This window comes from Columba livia, chromosome Z (genome assembly GCF_036013475.1).
Source record: "Columba livia isolate bColLiv1 breed racing homer chromosome Z, bColLiv1.pat.W.v2, whole genome shotgun sequence".
Classification (NCBI taxonomy): Eukaryota; Metazoa; Chordata; class Aves; order Columbiformes; family Columbidae; genus Columba; species Columba livia.
The window spans coordinates 60,341,066-60,364,567 of NC_088642.1; the positions used below are offsets into that span (position 1 = coordinate 60,341,066).

At 36.0% G+C, this 23,502-nt stretch overlaps 1 protein-coding gene across 12 annotated transcripts in view; it reads left to right on the forward strand.

Annotated features, from left to right (window-relative positions):
- The window catches only part of KDM4C (lysine demethylase 4C), a 259,501-nt gene that overhangs the window by 14,695 nt on the left and 221,304 nt on the right, over window positions 1–23,502 (forward strand). For 7 of the 12 annotated variants that reach the window (XM_065046062.1, XM_065046063.1, XM_065046064.1 and 4 more), the window contains exons 2-5: window positions 690–870; window positions 9,484–9,659; window positions 12,739–12,853; window positions 22,773–22,966. In XM_065046062.1, the coding sequence (XP_064902134.1) occupies window positions 712–870; window positions 9,484–9,659; window positions 12,739–12,853; window positions 22,773–22,966 (644 nt within the window). In that variant the 5' untranslated portion in view covers window positions 690–711. Of the gene's footprint in view, window positions 1–689; window positions 871–9,483; window positions 9,660–12,738; window positions 12,854–22,772; window positions 22,967–23,502 lie in introns of those variants that run through there. The other 5 variants (XM_065046066.1, XM_065046065.1, XM_065046072.1 and 2 more) reach the window with 2 other exon arrangements.

Sequence of the window (23,502 nt, forward strand, 5' to 3'; positions counted from 1 at the left end):
AAAATGTATGTCAGTTGCCTGAATATCAGTCCTTTCATGATTACTGTATCTTGGTATGAAACAGAAATATGACCTTGTTTTCAGCCATCCTAGATGCTGAAATGGAAATAAGAGGAAACACCCATTATTTTTACATGTGTCACCTGCATGCTTTGAAGAGAATGAGGACTAAAACTGTTCTGTTGTTAAACTGCTGATACAAGAGTTAGGAAATCCAGGTGCTCTTTCTCTGTGTTTGCAGTGTGAGTGGGTAGCGACTAATCATTTTTTTCCATATACTAAATGAGAATAGTGATATTTTATCAAATGTGTAGCTTTGTTACTCCTGATTGTGCATGTGTAATGTAAATCTCTGGACCGAGAATTGCAGCAACCTGTAGATGGATCAATACAAGGAGATGCTAGTATGGTGTTAAAGGTTAACTTGAGAAAATGTGCTATAAAAGCAGATATATGGACTGGACTGTATAAGTGTCACTCATCCTAGTGTTTGTGCTGGGTACGGGCTAAATATTCCTAAAGGCATAAGGAGAATAAGTAAACATTAATTTTGTGCATTTTATACCAGGATGGACAGAAGATTTTGGAAGCTTTTTTCCTGTTTGAAACATGTATGTCTAAATGAGACTTTTTTTTTTCCTAGATTATTTTCTTCAGTGTATGTTATTTTTTTTTTTCTTTTTTTTAAGGCTGGATTGGAAGTGAACCACAATGGCTGCTGTCACCTCAGATAGTCCTCCGAACCCAAGCTGCAAAATCATGACATTTAGGCCTTCGATGGAGGAATTCAGGGAGTTCAACAAATACTTAGCATACATGGAATCACAAGGTGCTCATAGGGCTGGAGTTGCGAAGGTAAACATATATAGTGTAGGTAGAAAACTTTTCCTAATAACTGTTTTCCCAACATTTGTATTTTGCTGATTGCAAAATTGACCTTTTCAGTACTTAACATTTTTTCCAAATGATTTTCGATGAATAGATACTGATCTGTTACTGTTTTAATAAACAGCTTTTTGTTATCTCTGTTTCATGCAAACTAATGAAGATGATGAATGCTCTCTTCTGTCAGTTGTTTCCATGTTTACAATAGCAAAAGAGGATCTCTTCTTAAGGCAGATTTAAACTAGTTTTTGGCAAATCAGAACAAGATAGGGAGTTCATAGTATAAATTGGAAAGTCCTGATCTACCAGATGTTTAACTCAGTCTTTTAGGATTGTGTATTACATTACTGAAGCACATAATCCCACTATAGTGAGTGTGTGTATGCATGAAGATAGTGATGCACTGTTTGAATGGAAAGTTTTCTTTTTAATGATGATGATGTTATCTTTTTGTTAATCAGAATTTGAGGTCCACTAACTACATTGAACAATGGTATATCTAGGATCTTACAGCAGGTGTTCCTTCCCTAGCAGAGAGTGATTGTCAGAGATTAAGTCTGATGTAATTTTGTGTTACATCACATGAGTATTTCTGTCTTAGCTGTTTTGCCACTTTTCAAATCAGTATGACACAGTGTAGGTCTAGAAATCCTAGCTTAGTTATTTGAAGTAGTCACTGAGAAGAGCCATCTCTGTCACTGAGTTCTTAAGCTAATATTGCAAAGTCAAGACATTTAAAAATGGAGAGAAGAGGAAAAAAAAACCCTGCAATTCTTGGTTTCCCTGTGCCCACTCCCTCTTCCCTGCTTCTTGTAAAGCAAAGCAAAACTGAACCCCTCACACCTTGAGAATGCTGTAGTTCATTTGCTTTCTGATGTCCGAGGGTGGGCTACATATAGGTCTTATTTTCAAGCTCTTCACTGCAACAGGAGTAGAAACGTGATAAAAAGATGACAGAGGAAAGCCAGAGCTGAATTTTTCACATATTCAGCTGTATTGTGGAACCTGTTTGTGTGAGGATGAACTGTTCTAGTCCTCTTGTCTTGAACAGCAAACTTAGCCATAATGACATCTGCTGCGCAACAGATTTACTCTATTGATACCTATGTGAGCAGAAGATGCTAGCTATGTGTTATTCCGTGGATTATGTATGTGGAGTTAACATTAAAAAAAAAAATCTTACTTTTTGTATAAATAGCTTTATGTCAACTGTTGGTAGTTTCATGGGTATCTGGCCAAAGAAATAGAAGGCACCTTATGACCAGCCACTGAGATGTACTGATTTTCTTCTGTTTCAGTTTGTTTATTCATATGTAATGTGCTTGCTTTCTTTCTTTGGTATGTTGTGTGTAAAACAGGTACACATAAATTGTACTCCTTGCTTTCTCTGGCTATATGAGGAAGCTATTATATGAGCCAAGATTAGTGTGTAATATGTTTAGGGGGAGAAAAAGAAAATCAAACACAAACCCAAACTAACACAAAAATTGAAACAGTTTCGTTTAAAAAGAAGAATATTTGTGACACGCTATTTATCATGGCTATGTCTGTACTAGACTACAACTGCTCTTTTCATTTGTTAGTGTTCAAAACCAGAAGCTTCCTAATATGAAAAAACGCCCAAACCTTTCATTTTCCTTTAAAAATTGTATATACTTACCTGTTTAGACAATTCTCAGGAGGTATATCATCAAAATGATACTGTAATCTTTAAAAATCCTATGCAAACTTCTTATTTCTGAGACATTCAGAATAAATAAAAGCTTCAGTTCTTCTCAGCCAGGCTTTTCTGTGCTTCTTCTCTTCTGTCAAGGATTGAAGCAGCTGGGAATGCTGGACAGTGGCTTCACATGGTGCTAAGTGCTCCTCTGAGACAGCTGCTTAAGATGAATTGTGGGACTAAAATATGTAATAGTTTGAGCCTAGTGTACTAGTCATTTTTATGTGTGAACTTCAGGATATCTGGAAAAGGAGACTCTTCCATGTCTTGGCATTCTTGGTTGCAAAATTTCAGACAGTAGGAAGTATAAAAAGATAATAAGATAATGAATTTGTCTTATTGGAAATATTATTCAGATTTTTTTTCTGAGACATGATTATGGCTCCAGTCTTGTTCTGTTTTGATTCCTTATCCTGATTTCTGGTTCTGGTTCCTTTTCTGCCATCTAGCAATTAAACCTACATGTGCAACCAGTGTAGGAAAAAAGGGCAGAGGCATTGAGGATGTCCTGAGGAAAGCAATAGGCATAGTCACATTAGGAAAGAATGCGAAAGGAAATAATACAGAGCAGTTTTGCCTTTATTGTATACTTTAAAATGTCTGTAATATTGCTGCTGTCATCTTCATAACCTTACTCTTAGTGTTGTTCTACTTTCTTTCTCTGGTGAAATCTGTAAGGCAATATCTTTGGAGGTTCTGGGTAGGCATAATTTTTTGCAGTAACCAAGTATGAGATTAGTTCCTGCATACATGAAACGCGTATGAATATTCACTTGTTACTAAAAGGCAAATATGACATAACATCTAGAAAATATACTAGTGCTGTTATTTTAAAAAGAGTTGCAGTTAATGTTAATATTCAAATTTTATTTCCTGTAAACTTTGTTTTGAAGTTGAAACACCTTAAAAGAATATTCTAATGGGCCAAAGTAGTAGTTATCTTTTTAGGTTAGGCACATGAATGTGTAAACTGACTTTTTAAAAATACTGGATGCAACAGTGATATCTAGCCAAATGTTTTAATATTTTAAAGAGTGTAATACAGATGTCAGGTGTGGAATGGATGCAGGCATATATTGTATTTAATTTACTTTAGCACTAACCTAGGGAAAAAATCAGTCTGTAAAATGGTGATCATGGCAACAGAACAACAGAGGTCAGGCTATGGTCTTAGTCACCATGAGGTAATGCTGCAAGATGTGGATTAGAATCCCATAACAGTTGAAAATGAGCAGGGAGTCCATTCTGGTAATTTAGTGACAATCCAGGTACTTAAAGATAGGACAGCTTTCAGGCGTAGTATGAAAAGTGGGTAGTAAATTTTAGATCCATATCCTTAGTTAACACTGTTTAACGTGTATTAATTTTTAAATATTCAAGCAACTTCTGTTTTTTAATGTAATTAAATACACATTGAAACCAGTTTCTTTCCTGATGAAATTGTTAGTTACTTCCTTAAGGATGAACCTTGCAGTGTCGTTGCCATTGTCAAACCATACCTCTTTATTTTGTAATTTTATCTGATCTAATAATTAATATAATTTTTTTCAAAAAAGGAAATGAATTTTTTTCTGGCTCTCTGATTAACATCATCTCTCAGTGAGATGATTATTAGATCTTATCAGATAGTAGGGGTGGAAAAGTTTGGCTACAGATTACTGGTCTCTCAAATTGTACACATACACGCAATTAAGAGAAACTGGAAATTAGTGGAGTTTTAAAAGTAATTCAAAGATTTGATTTACCGAGTTTGTCACTACTGTTGCAGCACTTAGAGTTTCATCCTGTTCCTGTTTGAAGTCACTAGAATTGAAAATGTCTAATAAGGGCAGAATTTGACCATGTACTCATGGATTTATGATATTTTGCATAGCGTAGTTTGGCTTGTTTGAAGTTAATATCCCCATGTTTGTATGACTGAAAATGTGTGTCTCCGTTTTGGCCATACACCCAGGGTTTAATTCCCATTCTAGCTGTCACGTTTCAGAACCATTTGGGAAGCTCTTCTTCATGTATAGGTTGTATAAATGTGATAGTACCAAGACCACAAAAAATATTTTTTATATATGTGTTTATATGAATCTGGGATATCTGCTGACATGGTTTTACAGAGCACCTGGCATAATGTCTATGATACAAGAAAGCATAACAAAACCTTTAAAAAAATGATTAATTGCATTAGTTGTCTTTCAGTCGTACTGTGGCTCAGGAAGGGCTATACTAGCCACACCACGTAGGTCTGCTTTCCCCTTCTGCTGGATACTAGAATAGCAGTTAAAGACTGTCTAGCTGTTTTCAGCCTGTCAGTTGCCACATATTTCTCAGTTGTCTTGAGACTTCTTATATTTTGATTCTCATTGTTTTTGATATATCTCAAAACTTGTATTTCTACATTAAAAATATAGCAACTAAGTACTTTTAAAACAAATCTTATCAGATCAGTAATTCATACTGCGAAAGTTAAAGGGACATTTTCTGAGTTTTGGAAATTGGTTTTTAAATAGTAAGAATAAAATATTTTTTCCTGTTTCAATAGCGGTATAAAATGAACTTACAGAGGACCTAATTTGTATTGTCTACAGAGTCTATACAGACTCAAGTATGAATGCAAAGAGAATGAAGACTACCAGAGGAGGTATATACATATGCAGAAACAGTAATTTAGCTTTCGAACAGAGGTCATAAGCAGAGCAGGCATACCTGACACTTTAAGTTAAATATTACAGTCTAAAGAGAGAAGACATCTTACTTGTGCAGAGGAATACATGTATATAAATGGAGATAAAAGGACTAAGGTTTGCACATATTGTAGGAGAGGGGCAGTGTGAGGAATAAAATTATTTAAAAAACAAAGTTCCAAATACTATGCCTGAAAAAAATGATTAAGCTACTAGGCAAACAACACTAAACTCTTTTCCAGAGCAGATAGTATACTATGGCATCCTTGAAACAAATTGGCTAAAAAATTGCAGTTAGGCTTTTAAAAGTCTGGAATGAGTTTTAGGCATAGGTAATGTATTTTAGTTTTACTGTTACAGAGGATTTTAAAAAGGAAAACAAGAGTGAAAGCAATAGAATAAATGAAAAACAAGGCACACCGATAGATCAGTTGGTCTTTACTTGAATAAGAAGTGCTTTGGAGTCTCGAACTGTATTTACATAGACTGAAATAGTTAGATTAATTTGCAGTCTCATTGACAAGTAGACAAGTAATTTTGGAACATGATACTGAAAATAAATGTCGGCAAGTACAAGAAAAACAATTTTCAGAGGAGTTGGGGCAGAAGTAACTACACAGAGATAGTAGCCAATGACATTCACAATCAGATGTAGAACAGGAGATTACCACAATATGGAAGAAGATTTAACAGAAATTTATGTGATCATAGCACTATGAAATAACCTCAGTTATACTAATGTGCAGCCTTCATGGAGGAGACTGAGCGGTAGTTATAATGAAGACATCTCTATCTGAAACTGAAAGTATATTGTGCTAAATAACAATAGATGGTGTTAATAGGCTTAGGATTTTTGAGATACATATATATAGATGTATATAAATAAATAAATGAGAAAGCCTTGCCTTGGGTTTTTTCTTTTTTTTTTTTTTTTAATTTACATTTGAGCATTGAACAGCTTGACTGATGAATTCGATCTAGGTTGCTTACATGGAATAAACTTAACTTGCCTAATTTTGAAGAGGTTATTTTTGCTAGAGGGAATGTGAAGAGGCTTAAGTAAGACAGGTCAGTGGTAAAAACTCAGAGACCTAGTCATTAATTCCAACTCTGATACTGACTAGCTGTGTGTTACTTTGGACATGATATTTTAACATATCCGGTCCTTGCCCTAACTTTTGTTAGAAAATACATCTTCTTTGGAGCAGGGACTCTATTTTTATTTTATTTTAAAATGATGCTCAGCATATTTGAGGTACTAGAGAGAGTGCAGACAAGTTGGGCAACAAAGCTGGTGAGGGGCCTGGAGCACAAATCTGATGAGGAGCGGCTGAGGGAACTGGGGCTGTTCAGCCTGAAGAAAAGGAGGCTGAGGGGAGACCTTATTGCTGTCTACAACTACCTGAAAGAAGGTTGTAGCATGGAGGGGTTGGTCTCATGTTGTGCAAGGGGAGGTTCAAATTGGATACTAGGAAAAACTTCTTCCCAGAAGGGGTTGTCAGGCACTGGAACAGGCTGCCCAGGGCGGTGGTGGAGTCACCACCCCTGGAGGGGTTTAAAAAGCTTTTAGACGAGGTTCTTAGGGACCTGTTTTAGTGACAGAGTCAGGTTATGGTTGGACCTGGTGATCCTGAGGGTCTCTTCCAACGAAATGATTCTAAGATTCTTTATGAACCCCTACAGAATCTATTTCTGTAACCAGTACTTTAATTACAACTATAATAAACATGATCCAGTTATTTTGAACCTGTATTCACAAAAATATTTTTATTTCTTAAAACACACTGACCTTGAATTAAATAAAATCATGCAAATTTTGCTTTTCAGTATTCACATACTTGAGCCAAACCTACAAGTTCATGCTTAATAATGATGAAAATGGAAATCTCTGTGCACATATTTGATTTCTATGCATATATTCTGAATGCATGACTTCTCTGCTTCCCAACCAACATTTTGTATTTTGTTAATGTGCATAGAATTTAATATTTGTGTGGAAGAAATAAAGAGGATTCACAAGATGATTCAATTATTTTTTTTCTCTGAAAGTAAACAACATTGAAACTTGCTAGGCAGTCCCTGTATAACTGAAGTCCCATGCAATCTGAGATGGAAAAATGGAAAAGAGGGAGTTGCAGCTGTGTAAAAAACGCATAAAAATGCCTGTTTATGTGCTGGTTTGACTGAAGGCAAGTAAACTTTCTCCATGCAGTTAGAAACTTTTATTTCTTGTTTAGCTGGCTCCATTGTTTGGGTTAGTTTGAGAACATGAAGATAACACCCCAGGATAGAGTCAGTCTTTTTCTTTCCAGTGTGTTTGAATTTTTCGAACAAAGAGAATGCAAGAGCTGCTGTTATCTTAGCTGTTTTCTGGGAGCCAAAGTCTTTCTAAGTGCTCTGCGTGCAGGTGCGAGGCAGCGAGGAAGGGGCAGAGATGGGACAGACCAGGCTGACATCCATTAGGTGCAGAAATATGTTACTATCTGTAACTTTTCTTCAGCTTGGTGTTTTGGTTTTGCTGTATGCTTACTAGCATGAATGGTCTTGATCAGATTTCTTTGAGGGGTGGACTATTTGATTACATTAGCATTACAACTTGCCCATTTGTGTTTGTTCTTCAAAGGTAGCAAATGGTGCCTGTATTATTTGTTAGATTTTTTTACTTTGTTAGAGTGATGTAATAGCAAAATCTTTAAATGACAATGTTGTGTGGAATCCTGAAATGCTGTTAGAGGAACAACCTAGCTAACCTAGTGTAATGGCTACCTCTAAGATGGGAATTGATTATTCTGGTAATGTAATTTGAATGTTGTAGATGCATGTTTGTGAAAGCCATGCTACCTTCTTGTATACTGCTTTTAAACTTTCCAAGATAGGGCTTGTGAAAACTTGATTTGAGCACCACTAAGTCAGCACACTCTCACCTACAAAGTGCAGACTTACTTAAAGCTTAGTTATACAGAGGCACTAAAGATAGGTGGCCAAACCTTGTTTTTGGGGGCATAATTAATATATCCCGACAATTTCTTAAATAGAGGATCTGATCTAATTCCTGTGTAGGAGCAAGATGCTTTTACATATGTTACACATTCTATTCTGGAAGCTTTGCTATTAAGTTCAGGCATTTTGCACAGAAGAATGATACAAATGGAATTAAACTGAGGAGTTCACGTCGGTGTTTGATATTTCTTTTAGTTGCAGATTCTTTGAATATCTATTTGATCAGACCCATTTCTAGGCCTTAAATTCAGTACCACTCAGAACCAAAGAACCAAAGAACTAGTATAATGAGTGAATTAAAGAACATATCGTTGACTCTTTTGGCAAGTAAAAGTTAAAAACCAAAACAAAACCAAAGATATATTAAATATGTCTGTGTTTTCAAACTGTTATAATTTCAAATCTGGAGAGTTTTATGTTTTCGTATAAAACGGTATATGCGAGGAATATTCAAAGTTACAGAGCCTGCTAAAGAATGCTGGTATGACTACAGACTTCTTTGAAATTCCTAATGACTTTATTGCTAACACTTTGAAATCTGCTGAGGAGTTTTTTTAGACTTTGAGCAATTCTGTGGTATTTGAAATAAAAGTGTTAACTTTACAACTGGTTAATCTGCATATAGCTTTAATCTTTAATTATGAGATTTAAATCACGTTAATATAAAAACTAGAATATCTAAATTAGTGCAAGCTCTCACTGTAATAGAGTTGTACTCTGCAGTTTTATGGGGAATAAGTTAAAAAGACTCTAAAATCTAAAGCTCTCTAAAATAGCTATATTTTTTCAGTAAGAAATAGTTATTCATATGGTTTACACCAAATAGCATTTGTACAGGGGGTAACAGAGGATAACGATTTTATATTGTGGAGTACAAAAAGTTTCTGAATTATAAGGCTTTCTGATTATAAAATATTTGTCTGTTCTGTTATTTTACATATGAGTGTTTGCACAGTTGCACATGATTGAAATGCTGTAGATCAGTGAGTTAGTGCTTGTGAATTGAGGTGACAATATGCCCATTTTTAATTGGTTTCTGCATTGTCTAGTAGTACTTACATGGTCAGTTAGTTATTGTGAAACACCTGGTTAAACAAGCACTCATTTGACTGGTTCTTTTGATCCCCGCCCCCCCCCCAAATATTTTGAGTTGGTATTGCAACTATTGATGTCCTGTTTTTTTAATTTCTGAATTTAAAGGTTATCCCACCAAAGGAGTGGAAGCCAAGAAAACATTATGATGATATTGAAGATTTGGTGATTCCTGCTCCAATTCAGCAGATGGTCACTGGGCAGTCAGGGCTCTTCACACAGTACAACATTCAGAAAAAGCCAATGACAGTGAAGGAGTTCAAGCAGCTGGCCAACAGTGACAAGTATGTATATGGGGAGGGTCTTGATCAAAAAGACAAATATCTGTTCATGTATTGTGGTTTCTTTGAATTGTTTTGTGCAGCTGGTGGTTTGGGGTTTTTTTTGCACCTTTCAGTAGATATTTTCCTGTCTCCTAAGTTGGAGAAGGATACCACAATATGAATCTTGTTTGTGTTTTTGTCATTGAAAGCATCTGGTACCGTGGCAGCAAGGAAGCATCTGAAAAACCTGAGACATAATGCTTTCTGTCTACTTTTTTTCTTTCTGTCCTAACAGATGTTCATATTGAAAATGATGATGATGATAGAGACTTATATCTGAGTTTTATTTTGAGTACACTTACTAATGTTTATTTTTTTTTTGCCTAGATACTGTAATATAGTTATTTTTTCAGAATTATCATGTATTTCTCAAAGTAATAAACATATTTTTTAACTCGCCCAGAAGTTTTTGCATTAATGTAAAAGAACTCAACTGCTCCTAGCAAATGCCTATGTTCCAATTATGGCCAGATGGGCCTTAAGGGAGGAGAAAAAAGTCTATGAAGGGCTAGGCGCTATCCTGAAAAGTTTCAAATTGGTGGACGTTTCAAGAAAAGGGGAGCGATAGAATGAATTTTTCCCCATTCCTTTTGTCTGCATAAAAAGAATAAATTCTGCTTCAGTATTTCGTTAAAACTGACTGAAAATAGTTTCTGGAAGGTGAGTCAAAGGATCCTAGAGATAAAAGATATTTGAATATAATGAAGGACGGTAACACTGCCCTAGTTTGAAGGAAAATTTCTCTCATAAGTTCATTTAAGAAATTAAGAGGTAAGAAGAGAAGCTGTTATCAAGATCAGGAAAAACTAGGACGTGAAAAGCTTTTAAAGAGATTCTTCAGCGAATGTTCCATAATATTCATGCCTTTGTAAAAGTGCAAAACTGATCTCCTTATTTCAGTTAAAAAGGATCGGTATGTTTCTACCCATTTATTACTTTTGAAAAACTGATATTATCACACTTACAGTTTTCTTCCTCTGGTAAGTGGGAATGAGAACCTATTTTGTAGTTCTTAAAATTATTTGTTCAGTAACTATTAGAGCGGAGAATAAAATATAAAACCTGCATGATATCCTTAGTAATGTTTTATTATACCTGTTCATATATGTTTGAAGTTTACATTAGATTAACCCACGATAAAATGATAAACAGTAATTTCTTAAAATGGTTTGATAATGCAAAATGCTGTGAAGGTTTTAGTATGTATCACAGTGTTAGTTAAGATTATTATGTTCTTTATCATGGAAGATATTTTGGAAGTGTTTCTGATTTCAGTTTTCAATTTTTTTTACTTAGTTCACAACTTCATAGGTGAAGTTAAGAACATCTGGGAGGGCTTCTTATCTACAGGGTGTTTCAGAAAAATGGACCCAACATGTTACAATTACACAAAAATTTGCAAGCAATTTAATGAGTTAATCAAGTTTTAGTAACCTTTTAATAAGTGCTCTATGTTCCCTCCACTTGTTGTATGGACTGTGAGAGTTTCATTCACAGGCAGTTATGGTTGCAGAGATACATGGGTCCATCTCTTTGAAACACCCTGTATTACTAGCTGTGGATCTTTGTAAATATTCCTCACTGCTCCTGAGAAAATGTGTCATACGGCCTCCTCTGACACTCTTAATGCAGTCTATATTTCTTAAACTATGAAGTAGCTGAGTGTCCCTATTCTCCCAGTAAGATAATTTTGTTCCTTAATGAAGAAGACTTCTCTGTTAAATGCTCTTGAGTATTGTGAAGTTATCCATTTCCTTTGAGAAAGAGAGAAGGGCCATGAACATCTAAATTTGATCATATTTGCCTTTAAAAGGGCCATGTGTGCTCAGCCTAATGCATTGCATCTTTTATTTGTTTAGGCATTCATAATTCACCATTGAACCAAAGTGCTTTTCCACCCTCACCCCTGGGAAATACGAGCATAACTGCATCCCATAATCAATATACTTGTGTTAGGGTAACTGAGTTCATGTATTGATATCACTCAGTGACAAGCAGAAATACAAACTAATTTCTGGAGCCTTATCATGCGAAATAATTGAAACAACTCCATTGTGGAGAATGCTTTGGTTAAGATGTGTTTTGCTAACTTGCTTGTCTTTGTTCTGTGTTATTGCATGATGTAAATGTTCCTGGTCTACTTATTTGTTGTATGGTTGAATTTTCTTTCCAGTAGTTCCAGCGTAGTAGGTTGGTAGTGCTAATGTGAAACTTCTCAGATTTGCAGTAATGGGGGAGAAAAATTTTATTTTCTGAAGACCTAAATATGGGAGAATGGAGGCCTGACAGAGAATCTCGAGGCCAAAGCTATTAATGGATATTTTCTATGGTAGTATGCTTGTGTTGTGTTCCCACAAGATTATACATTGAGGTTTCAGTAACCTTCCAAAGGTATATATCTAGGTATATTTATGTATATAAAAGTATGGTGCCCTGTGCTGCACTAAAAGAATAAAAAGAAAAATTCCCTTAAATGTGTGTGGGTTTTCTTTTTCTTCACTGCATGATAGAATTTTTCATGTCTACTCTTTGAAACGTTATGCCTTTTCTCAAAAGGTTTTTCTGGGAAAGGAAGAAGAGAGAAAAGTACAGGCTGCTACCTGACAGAATTAGTACATTTGGCTTGTTCTAGGACAGGCTTGCTCAGGACCTACCTCTGTCTTTGTAGTGCTGGTAGTGACTCAGGAAAATACCAGATACTTTTCAGTTGAGTGTTTTTTCCATGTGTGTCTCTTTTATGGAAGAGGAACAAAAGGGGGAGCCCCAGCCTAAGGACAGTCAGTAGATGTGCTGCTTTGCTGCTGGAGATTCGAGAAAATGTATGGGTAGGTGTATGACTTCAGTTAGTGTAGCTGTCTCGTAGGAGGTTGTATGCTATGGTGGCTCATTAAACTAATAATTCAGGACAACTAATAATTCCTCAGTGGATTTGGAATAATGTGACATCAGAATTCAGTTTGCAGTATCAGAAATCTAGTACATTGTGAAAGGTGGTTGTTGAAAGACTCTGCTGAACCTTTGCCTCCCTCTTCCTCTGCAGATACTGCACCCCACGATACGTAGATTATGAAGATCTGGAGCGCAAATACTGGAAGAACTTGACTTTTGTGGCACCAATTTATGGAGCAGATATCAATGGAAGCATTTATGATGAAGTATGCATAGCTTTTTATCCAGTTTATCTCTTCCAGCCCTCTTAAAGGGCACTATACTTAGAGGATACATTCTTGCTTTGTGACTGACAATCTGTCTTTCTTTTGAAATCTTTGTGTTACCCACTTTAAAGACTCCAAGGAAAGTTGAAATTAACTCTACATCTGAAGAGTCAGAAAACTTCTGTCCTTAGTAGGATATTGCTACTCTTCCTGATCATAAGACTCTTCCCTTTCTTCACTTTGAACTCTCCAGAACTTTGAGATTCCTTCCTATTTATTTATTTGTTTATTAACTTTTTGGTATGTGTGTTATCTTTGTACCTCTGTGGAAATCTAGTGATATTTTAAATAACTTTAAAATTAAAAGATGAAATACTTTATTTCTCTCTCTTTCACTGAGGAAAATGGATAGCTGTACTTTATACATGCTTGGAATGCCTGCAGTTTCCTGGAAATGTGCTTACAATTACTATGTACCTCTGAATTAAAACAGATAAAATAGAAACTTCCTAGGGAAATGAATTTTGCTGGTTACTTGCCAAGATCTCCATGAATAAAAAGTGACTCTAATACAGATCTCATTATGCAAAGAATAACAATATCCATTGATATCAGTTAGGCTGTGTAAGTAGCTATAGGAACCAGATTTTGAAAGGATTATTGAAGTAATGAAACTAGCAGAAGAACTGTTAGCATTTCCAAAAAGATTTTAGGATTTAAAAAATGCAGGGCAAACTTCTATCCAAAAGTATCTATCATGTGTTGAGATTCTGAGTTATTTCATGTTCTGTGTAACTGCCTTCTCCAATCATTTAAAAGAAAAAAAACCAGAAAAAATGTAGAATTTCCCTGTGGCTGATGGTCTGAGGCTCTGCTAATATTTCATATGTCTTCACAGAAGAAAAATTACTCGAAGACTCTGTCCAAAGATAAATATGGTCAGCCAAGATGGCTCAAGGCAATTCAATTTTTGCACTAAGTTTTATGATCTTTGAAAGATAACTATAAATGTTGAATGGTCTATTGTTTAGAGAAAACAGCAAGTCCAAATAGCTGTATAAAAATGATGGAGAAAATAACTGAAGATGCTGACTGGGGGTGTTTTGGCAAAGAGTCATTCTAGGGGGTTTTACTTTGTGGAGACCAAAATGGGGCACAGGAAAGGAGTTTTTCTTTCAAGAAATAGAAGCTTGCCTTTTTTTTTTTTTTGCCTTCTTTAACATTGGCAGATAATACCTTCTGGTGTAGCTTTTCACAAATGTACAAATGTGTTTTCTTTGGTGTTTAGTATCTTAGGTTTACTGTTGCATGAGCAATGCAGTAATATCCGATTTTGAAGTGCTGACTGGTCACAGAGAAAGGTCAGAGATTTCCTTCTCGTGGAATTGCACTCATTAGATTATGGGGCTGATAAAGGGAGGTTGAAAAAGCAAATGGTGAATGAAGTGAGAAGAGTAGCATTCAGCAATCTTAACTCAGCTGTTGGGTGCATGGGAAGATGAGACAAAGAAAGCAGTGAAAGTGGTAGGGAGCAGGAAATAAAGGAGCAGGGAAGAAAACAGTAATAGTTAGAATAAAAGAACCTTAATGGCTGTGATTAAATTGATATTATTTGAATATCTGAAGAACAGACTGAGCAGTTAATGTGACAGCAGTGTCAGTGTCACGGTGTAGAGCCCAGTGGGGTTTAGACGAAAAGAAGGAAAAAACGCCGGTGCCACACTGTTCATGAGGAAAGTTACAGATGCCACTGATTAAAATGTTTTCACTGAGAACTGTTTGCCGAAGTTAATTTTTGGCCAGCAGATGGTGGACTTGCACAAGTAATATTTTTCATGTCTTTACATTTGAAGATGGTGCTAAGAAAGGATCTTTTTGATTCTGTTAGTAATTAGAAGCTATTCTTATGTCTTCATTAAGTTTGCTTCAGGATTGTCATTATTCAGGGAAGAGAGATGAATACAATTAGCTGACTTTTGGACAACATGTCGCAGAAAGAGCATGGTGGAATTAATTTGTCGTAACAGGCTATTTGCGATAAACAAAACAAAATGCTTGCATTTTGCAAAATGCATTTTATAGAAAACAGGGTGTTATAGATGTTGCATTTAATGCAGAAGGGCAGAATCTGGCAGAATTCCAGGTAGGAAAACACCAGGAACTTAGGGAAAATGTGTTGTATACATGTAATTTGGCCATCAAAATTAGTGAGAAATGCTGCTGTACTGAAAGTCCTTTTTTTCTTTAGTTTAAAAGTTCACATTACCTTTTCTTTTCCTCGTGGTAATGTTCAATTTTACATTGAGACATCTGTATCTGAAGCATGATGACCTTTTTTTTTTTTTTTTGTTTCGTTTTTCTATTTCGATTTTTTAAGCAACAATATGGTTATTCATGAAATCTAGTGTCTTGCTGGCATTGTGCCAGAGAGATCATAGATCTTGCAGGTTTTTTTTGCTTTTCTTAGATCAGAGGATGACAGATTCTAAGAGGTTTGGAAGGTGGTGCAAAGTTATAAAGCCTGTATTATATGGAACAGCAAAAAAACCCCCAAAACTAAACATTAGGAACAAAGATATAAATGCATGCTTTGAAATTTGACAACTGACATCAATGATTCAAAGTTTATCTTTGTGATATTTGGATTATTCCAGAATCTGTGTTGTGTATTCATAATGTATTTATGGTTATTTGACAATTTTGAACACAGACTAAATGTTTATGAATAACCTATGAGAACAAGTATTCTGTACACTGTATAGAGCTTTTTAGAAAATAAATTCAAGATAGTTCAATGTTTGCTTGAAATATCACTATTATGTGCTGTATGCATTTTAATTGCTGTTACATTTAATTACAGTGCTTTTGTAGGAGAATGATGATGTAGGTGACCCAAGAAAAAGCATAGCACTATGGAATAGATTGTAAGGATCGTTATTTTTGTTGAGATTTTAAACATTATTAGACACATGTTCAAAGTTCCGTCTTTTTGTTGCTGTAAGGTCACGTGGATTTGAGTGAAAATTAATATTCCTGAGTTTATAATGTCAATAATAAAGCACCAAGGTCACCAGGCTGCAGTTGTTAAACTGATTCATGAATTGTTTATGAACACCTAAGAGTGATGATTGTTTAGGAAGTTTAATAGGGAAGTGATTATTTTTATTATTATTTCAAGAGAGCTGTCTTCCTAGAGTTAGCATGTGTCATGCCAGCTTGAGCCAACCTAGACTAGGAGTGACTAGTTTGTGAAACAGTCGCAAACAAATTATCATTTTGTCAGGAAGTGGAAGGAAGGGAGTGTTTCTTTGTTGTTATGGTTTGTTTGTCTGTTTGTTTGTTTTTTCCTGAAATCATTATTAATCTTACCTTTTATTAACTTCTGTGGCAATTGTACCTGTGAGTAAATTGAGGAGTGGGACTGACCTACTTTTTCTGTGCAGTCCCTGTTCTGCTGAACTCCCCTTAGGACTTCCTCTCCTGTGCCACTTGCAACCATTGTTTAAACCAAACCAGCCATCACTCAGGCCACAGATTGTTTCCTTGTTGTATGAGGTACAAGGTGCTCCAATTAACTTTCTCTGTTTCCTGCCTTTTTTTTTTTTTCCTTAATTCATTTGAAACTACAATTGTGTGGACAAATGGGGAAGACATATGAAACCCCTGCATGAACTGATGTCGCAACCAGGGGCAAAAAAATCTTCCGTGTTTCAAAAGAAGTTCCAAAGAAAAGTAGTTGATTTGACGTTTATAGAGGATCATAAAATACACCTGACTTCAGTGCTGTCAATGGAATCTGCTGTTCAGTAGAGAAAAGCCAAGGTTCGGAAGCAGCATGTTTAAATGTTGTCTAGCCTCTCTCTTACCACTCTTCTTCAGCTCCTGTCTTGAAGATATCACTTCCCTTTTTCTTGTCTTAGTTTTATTCCTCCTGATAAGACAGTTCCTGCTGCCTGCCTTCTCCTATGTGTAAGCCGTGGGCAGCATATTTGATTAGTAATACAGGAGGGATTGATTCAGTGGATTTTGTAGGCTAACAGGTGCGTTTTTTTGCCAAATTTTAGGTACATCTCTAATGTAATATTGACTCTGGCAACAAATGTACTCAAGTTTTCTGCTGTATCCCTTGACTGAGCAACTGACTAGATTGTAAAGCAGCCCCTTGACCTTGTATAAGTTTGGATTTGACCATGAAATGAGTTAGGGATGGCATCTGAGTTGTAATGTAACCTAACGCTGCAGGAGAGCAGTAGGGCACAAGCAATCCAAGAGTCTCTGGAGTGCATCAGTAACAATTTCCTGTCCAAAGTGGTCTGCTGGACCTTGTACTCACAAATCAGGGAGGACTTATTGCAGATGTGAAGGTTGAAGGCAGCCTTGGTAGTAACCGTGAAATGCTGAGGTTTAGGATCTTGAAAGAAGGTGTCAAAGGCAGAAAGCAGGACCACAACCCTGGCTTTCAGGAGAACAGAATTCGGCTTCTTTAGTGATCTACTGGGAACAGTTGTGTGTGATAAGGCCCTGGAGGGAAGAAGGGCCCAAGAAAGCTGGTTGGCATTCACCTCCTCTAAGCTCAAGAGTAGTCCATTCTAGTGAGCAGGAAGTCGGGCAGAAATGACGTGGACCTGCATGGTTGAGCAAGGAGTTTCTGACAAAACACGGGGATGAACAGGAAATATACAGGAGATAGAAACAGGGATGTGTAGCCTGGGAGGAATATAGACACACTGTCCAAGTATGCAGATATGCAATTGAGAACGTCAGAGCCTACCTGGAAATGAATCACAGATGTTGAGAGCAACAAGGACTTCTACAAGTGTAATCCAGGGATCAATACTGGGTCTAGTTGTGTTTAACATCTTCATTAATGATTTGGATGATGGGGCAGAAGTTGCAGATGATACAAAACTAGGAGGATCAGCTGAGATGTTAGCAGGTTATGCTGCCATTCAGAGGGACCTTAGCAGGCTGGAGAAACAGGCAAATGGGAACTCCACAGGGACTAAACTGTGCAAGTTCAACAAGGGGAAGTACAAAGTGCTGTACCTGGTGAGGAAGAACCCCAGGTATATGACGTACATGATAGTGGCTGAAGGCTGGAAAGCAGCTTTCCAGAAAGGTACTTTGGGCACCCCGTGGGACACCATGTTGAACATGAGCCAGCAATGTGCCAGTGCAGCAAACCTGCCTAACTGTGCTAGGCTGCTTTAGGAAGATTAGCTGCCAGTAGGTTGAAGGAAATGTTCCTTCCCTTTTATTCAGCACTGGTGAGGCCACACCTGAAGTGCTGTGCTTCTGGGCTTCCCATCTTCTCCTGAAGATACAGAGCTACTGGAGAGAGTTCAGCAGAAGGCCACTAAGATGATGAAGGGCCTGGAGCATCTGTCACGTGAGGGAAAGCTGAGAGAGCTGGGACAGTTCAGCTTAGAGAGGGCTCAGGGGGCACCTTATCAATGTACAAAAATACCTGTAGGGAGAGTACAAAGAGGACAGAGCCAGGCTTTTATCAGCAGTGCCCAGTGACAGGAGCAGGGGCAATGCGCACAGACTGAAACACAGAATTCCTGCTCATCGTCAGGAAACACTTTTTCACTGTGTGGGTGACTGAGCACTGGCACAGGTTGCCCAGAGAGACTGTGGATTTTTCCTTCCTTGATGAGATAGTCCTACGGATTGTCTTTTGCAAACTGACAACCAGAAGTATATCTCTCGCATGCCATCCTTTACAGTATATACAAGATGTTACTGGCTGGCTTAACGAGGCGACATAGACTCATCCCCCCCACCCCCCCTTTTTTTTTTAAATGTAGAAAGGTCTGCATTTTTTAGCACACAATTATGTGAAATGTCCTTTCTTGATGATCTGCTGATAGTTGAGATCAATGTGATCATTCCTTCACTTGTGTGTTTGGTTCTAATGTTCAGTACCAAAGAGAATCTACTTTCTTCTATGTTTTTTACCACCCTTTCGAACGGTGCTGCAAAGCAAAGGTTGCATCTGAGAAGAGAAAAAACAGATCAAAGGAAGGAGATAGTTGGTATTTCCTAATCTGTGTGTTTACAATGCAGAGATTGTCTGTGTTTTATGCACTTTGAAGAGGCAATAAAATCCTGGCAGGTTTTTTATTGTCTTCATTGGTGTGAGTGAGTGGGTGTGTGGAGAGAGAAGTGGGTGACCAAGCACAAATTTTTCTGTATGTTTCTCCTACTCTTTTCCACCCTCTAAATTAGTTTTTTTATTCTTCTTTATTACTTGAGCAGTTACAGTCAGTCATGGGGCATTTTTATTCCTAGTTGCAGAGCAGGTGTCTTGTTTGCCAGGTTAATATTAAAATTAATCCATGAGACAGTCACAGGAAAAGTTAAACACTGAAAAAGGATTGTGTCTATTAATGCATGCATACACAAAATCACATTCATAAACTTATAATACATTACGCTGACTGATTCGTTTAAGCATAGGGCACAAAATACTATCATCACTATTTTAAGTACTTGAAAAAAAAGGAATAAATAAAAATCATTTGGAGCCTATTTTATTCTTACCTGCAGAGAGGTCTCTGCTTAGAACCATGAGCTTCACTTTTGACCAGTATACTGAAAGCTACATTTTTCTTTGTGCCTTTGAGAGAAAGATGGATCCGCTCCTTCTGAACTGTGCAAGGGTTCCGATACTTGAGAAGGGAAGTGTCCCATTTTATTCCCACATTGCATTAAAAGCTGGTCCAGAGGCTGTTAAAAGAGTTGTAAAAACTCTTTGATAATAATTTAAAATAAGTTTGAATCATCTACAAAAGTGGTGAAGATTGGATCAGTGGTCTTCTAGATAAGCTGCTATGCATCTTACAATATTTCTCTGAAGGAATATGGAGTAAATCTAACGTGTGTAGCAATAATCACAGATAGTAAGGTGTTTCAAGCCTGTATTTCTTTGTAAAGAAAGAAAAATATGTAATATTTCAGCTTTTTTCCTGATTTGGCGTTGTGTGGTATGGTTGTCAAAGATGGCAGATATTCTTAACAGAATTTGCCATCAAAAATGTGGATAAATTAGAAATACTTTACACATTCCCTTGAAATTATTACAATGTTCTGATATTATATTGATATTCTGAGTAGAATAAATGTTTGATATTTTCCTAACGTTGAATAGATTACAATGTCTAAATGGGTTTTTACATTTGTAAGAAACTACCAGCTACACCTTATGGTCTACTGGTGTTTTGATAATTGTTATTAAATATAGCATAACCTGCTAAGATGTACTTTGGTTTTGAAAAGCGTGTGTTGACCTGTTAAACTGCTCTTTTACAGCTCCTGTAATCTTTTTTAGTGTGCATTGCAATTGCAAAGCTTAAAAAGAGTGTTATAACCGTTTGAAAAGTTAAAATCGGTATTTTACTTTTCATGTAAGCATTTTACTTAATGTTTTGGAATGTTAAAGATGTATCTCTGAGGAAAAGTAACAGCTTTATAATAATTTGTAATAATTACTTGTAACAATCTAGGCATAGATATAAAACTGATTTATTCTTATTTTTAAGTTCAAGGACTGTGGAAAGAGTTAAAATGAATCACTGTGATTTTAGTATTTCAGCCAGTTTCAGTGGACATTTCCTTTTGAGCTAAGACTGCTTGTCCAAAATAGTCTTTAGGAAATGGAAATAGCTCATGCATTTTGAGTGTAGAGGTTGTGGATTAAGTATTTTGTATGCTTGGTATTTTGAAGCAAGAATTGTTCTCCATGGGAGGATTTACTTTCGTTTTAGGGACAAACCACTACCAGTTTGCTTGGTGACTAGTTGTGATTTGACTTAACAGAGGGTGAAAATATGAGATGTGGTGTTGAAAAAAGACTTAATTTATTCTCTTAACTATCCCTTCATTCTCATTAAGAGAAGAGCAGAATTTCAGGATGTTATGGTTGCTGACATCTTACGTGAATTAAATAAGGTGACTGGATGAATTAATTGGTAAAAAGCCCACAGGGTACTGTTAAGTAGAAGGGCAACACCTCTGTCTGGAGAAACTTTCAATCTGCAAATTGCTGCAGGCTGGAAGGGTTTTCTGGGGAAGTACTGCTGCTTTGCACACGCTGTTTCTTGTCTTCTTTTGGCCACTGTCAGGAAGAGTATGCTGCTTAGAGTAACAGTTGATTTTTATCTGGTGTATTTATTGTTGTCTTCTAACCCTGTATGTGTCTGTGTGCCTACATGGTTGAGTCATTGCTCTTGTTTTGTTGTATTAATTTGTGTCTCTGCACGGTTTGAGAACGACGATAAATTTTATGTGATTTAAAAAAAATAAAATCTGTAAATTAATTTGAGGAATAATTAGTTTTCTTCAAATTTTATATCTACTACTGCCTTGCTGGTCATTATGATTTTTAGATTTGAAAGGTCTAAATTTTATGAGTGTCTACTATTTGCGTTTATATTGGTATTCAGTTTCTTTTTCTTTGATAATTTTTTTATTTTATTTTATTTTTTTTAATTCTGAGTGCCTTTATATCACACAAATGCATCAAAGCCAGAGCTTCCATTAAAAAAACAACAAAAACAAAACCGAAACACCCAAAAAGAACAAAAATTGCTGTTTGGAATAAACTCATTCTGTGAAGTCCTTTACTCCTTTTTAAAAGTCCCAGATAACTTACAGGTAGTTTTCCTTACTAAATGAAATAGTTGTAGCAGGCAGTCTGAAGTGCTGGTTCAATGAGAAGGCTGAACTTCATACAGAGGTTACCGTCTTGTGTATCAGTGCTAGCTGCTGCATATGTAAAATGCTTGATATAAAATCTCAAAAAACAATGAATTGAAAACTGAGAGTATTCAATGTTCATGTCTTCTTGCTTTAAACTGTATTCTTAATTCACCACCTGCCCAACTATTGAATGTCACCATGTTTCTTAGTCTTAATGAGCTGCATCGGGTCTGCAGTGTGCCATCAATTCATTCCCCAAATTTGAGTAAGATTACCAGAACTGTGCAGAGTTCAGTGATGGGGGTGCAGAGCAGGTCACAGTTAAAAGGATGTGTAGGGGCTGTCTTCCCAATAAAGAAATTTGCCTGAATTGAATTTGTAATAGTTTTGATTATATTCCTTGTTTTTCTGACTGCTTGAGCACCAGCTAATGTCTTGCCCGGAGGTGCTAATAACTGCTGTTATAATGAAGTCTAATTTCTTTCTCTTCAGTTTTGTAGCTTTGATCTTGGTTATACTGGCTCTTACATGCTGTATTACCTGAAATTAGAATTGCACTTTGTGGTTGAAGCTGAAATACAGCAAAACGTAAATACATGGCTTTCTGAATGGTTTTTAATATATATGTGTTATAGGCAATAATGTAAGGAAACAGCTGAAATCCCATTAAATCGGTAGATTTCTTCCATGGTATATTTCTTATTCAGTATATCATTAGGGTTAGAAATACTTCTGAAGTGATGTAGTGGTTTTAGTTTTTATGCTTTTCAGAGAAATGGTACATTTATGCATGTAAACTCAATTTTCAAATCCTTTTGCATACTATTTAGTATTACTCTGTAAGTAATTAAAAAGAGTAGATGGACTCAGTGAAACTTAGTGGCTTCCAGCTAGCAACTCATCAAAGATTTTTTACTGCAGCTATTATTTCTATTGTGTATAGTATTTCGATCCATGTTAGATTTGATGTATTAAGTGTTAAGCAGATACAAACTTCTGTATATTCTCTGCTTGGAACATCTCAGGCTTAAAACCTAACGTAAAGCTTTCTAAGGTCAAGATAATTTTTCCTCAGGTAACTTCAGCCATCTTCTAAATTGCTTACAAATTTATATTAATCTGCTAGATCCTGTGCGTATCTTATTGACTGAGACTATTATGTAAAATTGCATTACTTCATAAATTTATTAATACATTTGTTGTGTATCTTTTTTAGGGTATTGAGGAGTGGAATATTGCCCATCTTAATACAATATTGGATGTTGTAGGAGAAGACTGTGGAATTTCTATTGAGGGTGTAAATACACCATATCTATATTTTGGCATGTGGAAAACAACATTTGCATGGCACACTGAAGACATGGATCTCTACAGTATTAATTATCTCCATTTTGGGGAGCCAAAGTCATGGCAAGTTTAAATTTTTATTAAAGATTATTTCATTTATCTGTTTGTTTCAGCTGGGTTAACCAAAGAGAAGAGGTGCAATTGCTTCACAATGATAAACTTTGGTGAAGAGCTAAGATAGTAGTGGTGGGTTTTTTTTTTTTTGTTTGTTTTTTTTTAAGCTGAGAATGCTATAAAATATGTGAATTTTTTAATGTAAGGAAGATCACAGTAATGCATTGTTTTATTTTAAAGGAAAAGGCTAATAAATACATCAGGCTTAACTGAGTTCGACAGAAAAATATTGTAATGATTGAATATGAGAAGTCTAATGAGTTGGGATCCCCAAGACTGTTGGAGGGAACTTCTGTAAGGCCAATTTGAAGTCAGTTTCTTTGGTTCAATTGTCCTTTATCATAAAATCTTTCTTTTTTTTTTTCAAAATAACTATGAAGAGAACATAAAATAATTAGAAATATATACAAAGGATGTATTATGCTTAGTTAGGTTCCGGCAATTTCTAGTCATCCAAACTTACATGGAAAACTTTGTAGTTGGTA